Source organism: Musa acuminata, chromosome BXJ1-11 (assembly GCF_036884655.1).
Source record: "Musa acuminata AAA Group cultivar baxijiao chromosome BXJ1-11, Cavendish_Baxijiao_AAA, whole genome shotgun sequence".
Lineage (NCBI taxonomy): Eukaryota > Viridiplantae > Streptophyta > Magnoliopsida > Zingiberales > Musaceae > Musa > Musa acuminata.
This window is the reverse complement of record NC_088337.1, coordinates 9683913-9692909: the sequence shown is the minus strand read 5'-3', so window position 1 is coordinate 9692909 and position 8997 is coordinate 9683913. Positions and strand designations below refer to the sequence as shown.

Here is an 8997-nt window from a genome sequence, read left to right as displayed (position 1 = left end):
AACTCCTCCCAATCCCCTACTCCTGCCCTCCCCTCCCCACTACTTACATAACACGCCACGGAGCTCTACGATACGAGGGGAGAGGGAGACAAGGAGAGGCAGGTGAAGGGATGGAGAGGGTGTGGGACTCGGGGCGGCGGGCGAGCCGGAGCCTCAGCAGGGGCGTGAACGTGGGGAACTGGGGGATGGAGGACGTGTTCGCGCCGTCGAGCACGCGGGGGAGGTCATGGCGGAGCCGGAGCAGGGTCGACGACGACGAGGAGGCGCTGCGGTGGGCCGCGCTGGAGAGGCTCCCCACCTACAACCGCCTGCGCACCGGGATCCTCCGGTCGGTGGTGGAGGAGGGGGAGCAGGGGCGGCGGCGGTACCAGCACAAGGAGGTGGACGTGCGCAAGATGGGCGTCAGCGAGCGGCAGGAGTTCATCGAGCGCGTCTTCAAGGTGGCCGAGGAGGACAACGAGCGCTTCCTCAAGAAGCTGCGCAACCGTATCGACAAGTGAGTTCCTCCTCTTCCTCTTCCTCCTCCTCTTTCGTTAGTCCATCATTATGCGCTATTTTGGACCACGAAACATGCTTGGTAGAATGATCCAACAACGAGTCAAAACGTCTTATCATCAACAGAAAGCAATAAAAAAAAAAGGCAAAACCAATCAATCCATTAATATTACCTGTCAACTATCTTCCTTTATGACACAAGAATTGCATCATAAATGGATCACCCATCCGCGGTAAGGGGTAATGGTAGACAGATGTAAAGCTCGAGGTCCCATCCTATTGGCTATTGGTCGGGCCATCATAAGATCGTGGGGGAACACTACCTCTCGAGTACTTAATAGTAATTTGCTTTCAGAGATGTGTCCTTTTTGCCTAATTCTAATCTATTCAACATCAAAGTGCGTTGGGTATTCGGGAAGGACAAGAATAATTAATGTGCAGCAAGTTTCTTGGCGATGGGTTTACCTCCATTCGCACCGCCGGACAAAAGTTCCTGTCCCCAGAGCCTGACGCATTTGGATTTGATAGCAATGGGTGGCTGTCGTGATGGTGATCACATTTCCAACATGATTTGCTTGCTAACAATTTGAGACCAATACTGAGTCCTCCTCACCAACGGGAGTTGTGATGCAGGGTTGGCATCCAGTTACCGACTGTGGAGGTGAGGTTCGAGCATCTGAACGTGGAGGCCGAATGCCATGTCGGGAACAGAGCTCTGCCGACGCTGACCAACACCGCCAGGGACATCGCCGAGTCCGCCATCGGCCTCCTGGGAATCAACCTCACCAAGAGAACTACTCTCACCATCCTGAAAGATGTCTCAGGAGTCGTACAACCCTCGAGGTGATCACGCTCGCCAAGAAGTTGCAGAAATAGCAATCGAGTCGACTAAAATGGTCAACGATGGTTTCTTTCAGGATGACACTTCTGTTAGGCCCTCCATCATCCGGGAAGACCACCCTCTTGCTAGCTTTAGCTGGAAAACTCGATCCGAGTTTGAAGGTTGGTGACTGACCTCCTCCTCCATGGCTTAATCAGTTCGACCAACCCGTCGTAAACGAAATCTACGACTTGCAGACCAGAGGGGAGATATCATACAACGGATACAGATTGGACGAGTTCGTGCCCCAGAAATCTGCAGCTTACATCAGCCAGAACGATGTTCATGTGGGCGAGATGACCGTCAAAGAAACCTTCGACTTCTCTGCAAGGTGTCAAGGCGTAGGAGCGCGATATGGTACTGATTCATGCCATCCCGTCCCTTTCTCGTCTGCAAGTCCACATGGTAGCTCGTACTAGAGTTTGAGTGCTGAATCGTGTTGTTAGATCTCCTGACGGAGCTGGCGAAGAGGGAGAAGGATGCAGGAATTCTCCCAGAAGCTGAAGTGGATCTCTTCATGAAGGTAACTATTAATCTGATCAGAAGCAGGCCTTAATCCATGATGATTGGTTGATCTTAAGGTTCTCCGAAACAAAACACTGCAGGCCACAGCAATCGAGGGAGTCAAGAGCAGTCTTCTGACGGACTACACTCTCAAGGTACGTAGATTCTTACTTGACTCGTGAATGCTTCCGACGGGTCAAACTGCTTTGAGATACTTGCTGGTCTCGAGGCAGGAGAGCGGCAGTCGTTTGTGTCTGACGAAGTCAACGAGGTCGATACGGGGCCCTGGCGTTTGGGGGTGGGGTCCAGCGGGGGGGAGTCGGTCACCCACCCCACGCGGTGGGGGTTGGTGAACCGGCTCGATTACGTCGTCCTCCTCCTCCACCCTCTACTTTTGCTCCACTAAGATGCGTAGAAATGACGTGTTGATTTCGATCACAGTGACAGAAATCTCACCATATTTCAAGAATTCGGAAATAATAATCGAGTGATTATAATGCAAATGAAATCAAATTAGTCGACGAATAGTGGGTTATTCATTATAGAAGATGGACGAGGGAAGGTCTAACCATGGCGTTGACTCGTTAATTGCTGCAGATACTTGGGCTGGACATTTGTGGTGATACGATTGTGGGCGATGAGATGCAGAGAGGGATCTCCGGAGGTCAAAAGAAGCGCGTCACCACAGGTTCGTACCTTCTAAATCTTCGAACAATCTGCAAGGAAGGAACAGTGAATGAACAGAACCTGCACCTTCTTCCTGTTTCCTTCGACGAATGCTGGAATCCGATCCTTGCTTCGCTGCGTAATGAGACCTCCATCGGCATGGCAATACAGGTGAGATGATCGTTGGCCCGACCAAAGTGCTGTTCATGGACGAGATATCGACCGGCCTCGACAGCTCCACCACCTTCCAGATCGTGAAATGCCTGCAGCAGATCGTCCACCTGGGTGAGGCCACCATCCTCATGTCCCTCCTCCAGCCCGCGCCCGAGACCTTCGAGCTCTTCGACGACATCATCCTCCTCTCCGAGGGCCAGATCGTCTACCAGGGCCCCCGCGAGTTCGTCCTCGATTTCTTCGAGGCCTGCGGCTTCCGCTGCCCCGAGCGCAAAGGCACCGCCGACTTCTTGCAGGAGGTAAGGAAACAGAGCTCAGGCTTCAGTCCTCGCCGACGAGCAGCGTGCGCACTCGGCCCTCGATGATCTCGATCTTGGTCGCAGGTCACGTCGAGGAAAGACCAGGAGCAGTACTGGGCGGACAAACAAAGGCCGTACCGCTACATCTCCGTCTCCGAGTTCGCTCAGCGATTCAAGCGATTCCACGTCGGTCTTCGTCTGGAGAACGAGCTCTCCATCCCCTTCGACAAGTCGCAGAGCCACAAGGCCGCTTTGGTCTTCTCCAAGAAGTCCGTTTCCAACTCGGAGCTCCTCAAAGCCTCCTTTGCCAAGGAGTGGCTCCTCATCAAGCGTAACTCCTTCGTCTACATCTTCAAGACTGTTCAGGTAACGCCCCCAACCCCGTCACCTGAATTTGCTGGTAGCTCGCCTCGGAGTCCTACGATTGACATCATCTTCTTGTTCGATTCGCGCGAAGCTCGTCATCGTGGCGCTCATAGCGTCAACCGTATTTCTGAGGACTCGCATGCACACGAGGACCGAAGACGATGGTGTCACCTACATTGGAGCGCTCCTCTTCGGGTTGATCGTGAACGTCTTCAATGGTTTCGCGGAGCTGTCCATCGCCATCTCGCGTCTCCCGGTGTTCTACAAGCACAGGGACCTGCTCTTCTATCCGGCATGGGTATTCACCTTGCCGAACTTTCTCCTCCGAATACCGATATCGATCCTGGAAACCATCGTTTGGACTGCCATGACCTACTACACCATTGGCTACGCCCCGGAGGCCAGCAGGTAAACTTCTAGCTCTCCACAGACATACTGATCTCTTTTGCTGAGCCGTAGCACTCACCGTTCTCTATGTCACAGGTTCTTCAAGCAGCTGGTGCTAGTGTTCCTGATCCAGCAAATGGCGGCGGGGCTGTTCAGAACCGTCGCCGGTATTTGTAGGTCCATGATCATCTCCAACACCGGTGGGGCTCTGTCCGTGCTCATCATCTTTGTACTTGGAGGCTTCATTCTACCCAAAGGTACTCATGCACCGCCTGAGATGAGGACACGAAAGGGCGAATGATTACTGAACTTTTCGTTCTTCACCAACAGATGTGATTCCCAAATGGTGGATATGGGGCTTCTGGATTTCGCCACTTACCTACGGATATAATGCTTTAGCGGTGAACGAATTTTTGGCTCCCAGGTGGATGAACAGACGGGTAAGTTCTTCTCCCACGAACTGTGAGATCTTGTGCAGCTCCATTTTGTGTGAGCTTAAGATCTCTGATACGATTGGTGACAGGCAGCAGATGGTCGACCGCTAGGAAGGTCAATCCTCGAAAATGCCAATGTCTTCGCAGAGGCCAGATGGTACTGGATTGGAGCCTTGGCGCTTCTGGGATTCAGCATCCTCTTCAATTTGCTGTTCACCTTCTTCCTCATGTATCTGAATCGTATGTTGTCAACCTACCTCTCCGTATGTTTCGCTGATGATGCAGACTTCCTTCCTGTTCTTATCAGTTGAGCTCAGTATACTTTGACGCGCAGCTATTGGAAAACCGCAAGCTGTTATATCTGAAGAAACAGCAGCAGAAATGGAAGAAGACCGAGACGAAACAAGAGAGTCGCCGAGAATTAGGAGGACGAACTCCAAGAATGATCCTTTACCTCGCGCATTGTCAAAAAGGGACGGAAACAACACCAGTAAGTGCCGCAATTAGGATAGCACCAACCCTCGCCATGCTTCGGAACGATAAGGTCGCTGCTGTGCTCTAACTTGAGCTCATTCTAACAGGAGAAATGATGAAGCTGCGAATGAGCTCCGGTGGGACGAACGGGCTCAGCCGTGATACGTCCATCGATACGGCCGCTTCCGGCGTTGCTCCCAAGAGAGGAATGGTTCTTCCCTTCACGCCTCTGACCATGTCCTTTGATGAAGTCAATTACTACGTCGACATGCCTCCGGTGAGCTCTCTCATTCATTCTCCTTGTTGTGGATGAAGCAGAGCAATATGATCTTGGAATCGAGTAGCAACGATGCGTTGTTGTTCTGTTCACCAGGAAATGAAAGATCAAGGAGTCGCAGAAGATAGGCTGCAGCTCCTAAGGAATGTAACAGGGGCTTTTCGACCGGGCGTCCTCACAGCCCTCATGGGCGTGAGCGGGGCTGGGAAAACCACCCTTATGGATGTTTTGGCTGGGCGAAAGACTGGTGGCTACATCGAAGGAGACATCCGCATCTCCGGCTATCCCAAGAAACAAGAGACATTCGCAAGGATTTCCGGTTACTGTGAGCAAAACGATATCCACTCGCCTCAGGTCACCGTCCGGGAGTCCTTGATATACTCTGCTTTTCTCCGTCTCCACAAGGAAGTCAGCGATGAAGAAAAGCTGGTGAGTCCAAGACGACGATGCCCGACACGATCCAATCGTGACGTGTATGATGAACCAAAGCTAATTCCTGTAATCTCAGAAATTTGTTGATGAGGTGACGGAGCTGGTGGAGCTCGACAACCTGAGAGATGCCATAGTGGGGCTGCCAGGAGTCACAGGGCTGTCTACGGAACAGAGGAAGCGGCTGACGATAGCAGTGGAGCTTGTTGCCAATCCCTCTATCATCTTCATGGACGAACCGACATCAGGCCTCGATGCAAGAGCAGCAGCCATCGTCATGAGAACCGTGAGGAACACAGTCGACACCGGAAGAACTGTTGTTTGTACGATCCATCAACCAAGCATCGACATATTCGAGGCCTTCGACGAGGTCTGCCCATCTCGAGACGACCCTCCAACAGATTATAGAATGCATTCTTGCTTGCTTATGTTCCGATGATGCTATAACTTCTTCGATCTTGCAACAGCTGCTGCTCATGAAAAGAGGAGGCCAAGTAATCTACTCTGGACCTTTGGGAAGAAACTCCTACAAGATAATCGACTACTTCGAGGTGCAATTTCTCTTGCTTTGAACTCATTATTAGCTTCAGGTTAAATTCCTTGCAGCCGAGAATGAGAAATGAAAACTCCTGCTTTGCATGTTTCAGGCAATTCCTGGAGTTCCAAAGATCAAAGACAAATACAATCCTGCGACATGGATGCTGGAAGTCAGTTCGGTTGCTGCTGAAGTGCGCCTACAAATGGACTTCGCTAAGTACTACGAATCATCAGCTCGCTACCAGTAAGTAGTGAAATGCAACCTTGGGACAAGAAATCCATCCATTTACGTGCGGCTTTGATCACTGATTAGCATAGTTTTGCTTGGGTAGGCGCAACAAAGCATTGGTTAGTGAGCTCAGTAAACCGGCACCGGGAACAAATGATCTCTACTTCCCCACGCAGTACTCCCAGTCTCCTTGGGGGCAGTTCAAGGCCTGCCTCTGGAAGCAGTGGTGGACCTACTGGAGGAGCCCTGATTACAACCTCGTCAGATTTGTCTTCACCTTGCTCACCGCTCTACTGCTAGGCTCCATATTTTGGAGAATTGGCCAGAAGAGGTGCGTGGATGCAGGACATGTTGTTCCTCTCATTTCTCTGCTGCGATCATCTTGATGGAACTTGGGTTTGGCCTCCGTGGTGCAGGGGAAGTGCAACCAGTCTTCGGATCGTCATCGGGGCGATGTACGCAGCGGTCATGTTCGTCGGCGTCAATAACTGCGCGACGGTGCAACCACTGGTAGCGATCGAGAGGACGGTGTTCTATCGAGAAAGGGCCGCTGGAATGTACTCTGCTTTACCGTATGCCTTGGCTCAGGTAAGAGGACTGCGCGCGATCTACTGTATACGGGCGTTGATTGGTATGATCCAACGGAGTTTGATCCACCGCAGGTGTTCGTGGAAATTCCATACGTGATCACTCAGGCGGTGTACTACTCCCTCATCGTCTACGCCATGATGAACTTCCAATGGACAGCGGCAAAGTTCTTTTGGTTCTACTTCATCTCCCTCTTCTCCTTCCTATACTTCACTTACTACGGCATGATGACCGTCTCGCTGTCACCAAATCATCAAGTCGCTGCCATCTTTGCTTCCACCTTCTACTCCGTCTTTAACCTCTTCTCAGGCTTCTTCATCCCCAGACCAGTAAGTTTCTGTGTACTTTGTGGGGTGGAGTTGTATGATCGGTGGCTGAATGTAATGTAATTGATTGCAGAGGATTCCCGAATGGTGGGTGTGGTACTACTGGATTTGCCCATTGCAATGGACGGTCTATGGGCTGATAGTAACACAATATGGGGACTTGGAGAGCTACATCACAGTGCCTGGCCAGTCGGATCAGAAGATCAAGAACTATGTGAAGGACTATTATGGATACAATACTGACTTCATGCCTGTGGTAGCCATAGTGCTGGTTGGTTTCGCTGTCTTCTTTGCTTTCATGTTTGCTTTCTGCATCAAGAAGCTCAACTTCCAGCAGAGGTAGGGGGAGGCGGGGAGGAGAGGCAGCTCAAATATTGTAGCTTGGAGGTTAAGGTTTCCTTTGTACCATTCGTTATATAATACATTACCGTGAAAAGTAATTACTTAAGTTGTAAATTTAGTGATGATTGTCACAACAAATGAGATTTCTCCAACTACATAGCAGATGAGATTTTCCCGAGGAAATCTCGTTGTCAGTTGAGGAAAATCCTCTCCTTCAACATGTATAAATAGACACCATGGAAGAGTATGCTTTTTTGTCTTTATGACTTCATTCTTTGTTCTATCAGATTGTATGAATTTTTGGAGATTAGTTTCATGAAGCTTTATACGAAGTATATTTTGAGAGAGAGAGAGAGAGAGAGAGTGAGAGAGAGAGTTTTGTCCGAGAAGCAAACCTGTCAGCGAAATTACATTTGAATTCAAGTCACTTTAAGAAATTTTGATAAAAGAAAATCTCTTAATTACTTATGTCGCATAATATTATTGAGAGATTGCATATTCTCTCTCTTTTTTTTTTCTCACGTAAAGTTATTAAGAGATCACATATTTTCTCTCATCTCCCCTTTATCCCTAATGTATTGACTGTAGCGATTATACAAAGAATAGAAAAAGAGAAGAATCAAGTCTAGTTCTTTTTACATATCCACATCGTTATAGCTTTTGGATCTGATGATCGTTATAGCTTTTGGATCTGATGATGATGGTGCGCTTACAGATTAGATAAAAAATTTCTGAATGACATCGAAAAGTATGCATTATATATTTAATCCATTATTATTTTATTTCAGTTTATGGTATTAAAGTTTTTCACGTAACAATAGCATATTACGATTTTTATGCTTACAATTAGTATTAGAACCATGTTTTAAAATCAAATACTTTGGATCGTAAAAGTATTTCAGATCTTTTTATCCATCATTTATTTGTGAAAAGGTGCTATTCGATTTTGATTTATGATGCTTAAATGATCTATCCGTTTTATCGATCTATTTTTCTATTTAGTGTTTTGTCGTATGCTTGTAAGCAACATAAGGTTCCTCATGTTTAATCAATGGACCACCGTCAACAACTTGTTATCAACGACAGTATTGTTGAGGGCAATAACCTCCGATGGTTGCCAACCCAATCGCAGGCAATGACTATGTACGTACTGGAAGTGTCGTAAGGTGCGATAACTGAAGGTGGTCGCATGCATGGCTACTTGTGTGCAGCAGCCTTGTGGCAATTAACCTGCCTTGGTCATAGGCAGTTGCAGCAATGTCATTACGTATGTCACGGACTTAGCTGGAATTGCCCAAGTCGTAAGGCACCCTTGCGGCAAAATCGCGAACTTAGCTTGAGTTGCCTAAGTCGCGAAGCACCCTTGCGCCAACTTCCCGGACTTAGCTGAGATTGCCTAAGTCATGACGTACTCTTGCGATATGTGTTCGCAAAGGGTTAGCTAATTTGCAACCTCACTCAGGTCCCAAAGGACCTGTAAAAAAGAAAGTTGATTAGTTTAAAAATGAGCGACAGACAAGTCTCGACGTCTCACGAAAAGGGAAGCTTTACGAGCAATTCAGCGAGCACCTTGAGTGCAAAAGAGAAAAG

At 48.9% G+C, this 8997-nt stretch overlaps 1 protein-coding gene across 1 annotated transcript; it reads left to right on the top strand.

The window, feature by feature from the left end:
* LOC103971230 (ABC transporter G family member 42) lies at window positions 1-7678 on the top strand. Its single transcript, XM_009385196.3, has 23 exons — window positions 1-496; window positions 1129-1338; window positions 1413-1497; window positions 1573-1732; window positions 1822-1898; window positions 1981-2034; window positions 2477-2567; window positions 2717-3018; window positions 3103-3384; window positions 3476-3792; window positions 3868-4028; window positions 4102-4211; window positions 4295-4445; window positions 4540-4695; window positions 4787-4956; window positions 5053-5385; window positions 5465-5755; window positions 5853-5936; window positions 6033-6166; window positions 6255-6482; window positions 6568-6739; window positions 6814-7068; window positions 7139-7678. The coding sequence occupies exons 1-23, from the start codon at window positions 111-113 to the stop codon at window positions 7406-7408; spliced, it is 4479 nt and encodes a 1492-aa protein (XP_009383471.2). The 5' UTR covers window positions 1-110; the 3' UTR covers window positions 7409-7678.
* The last annotated feature ends 1319 nt before the right edge of the window (window positions 7679-8997 follow it).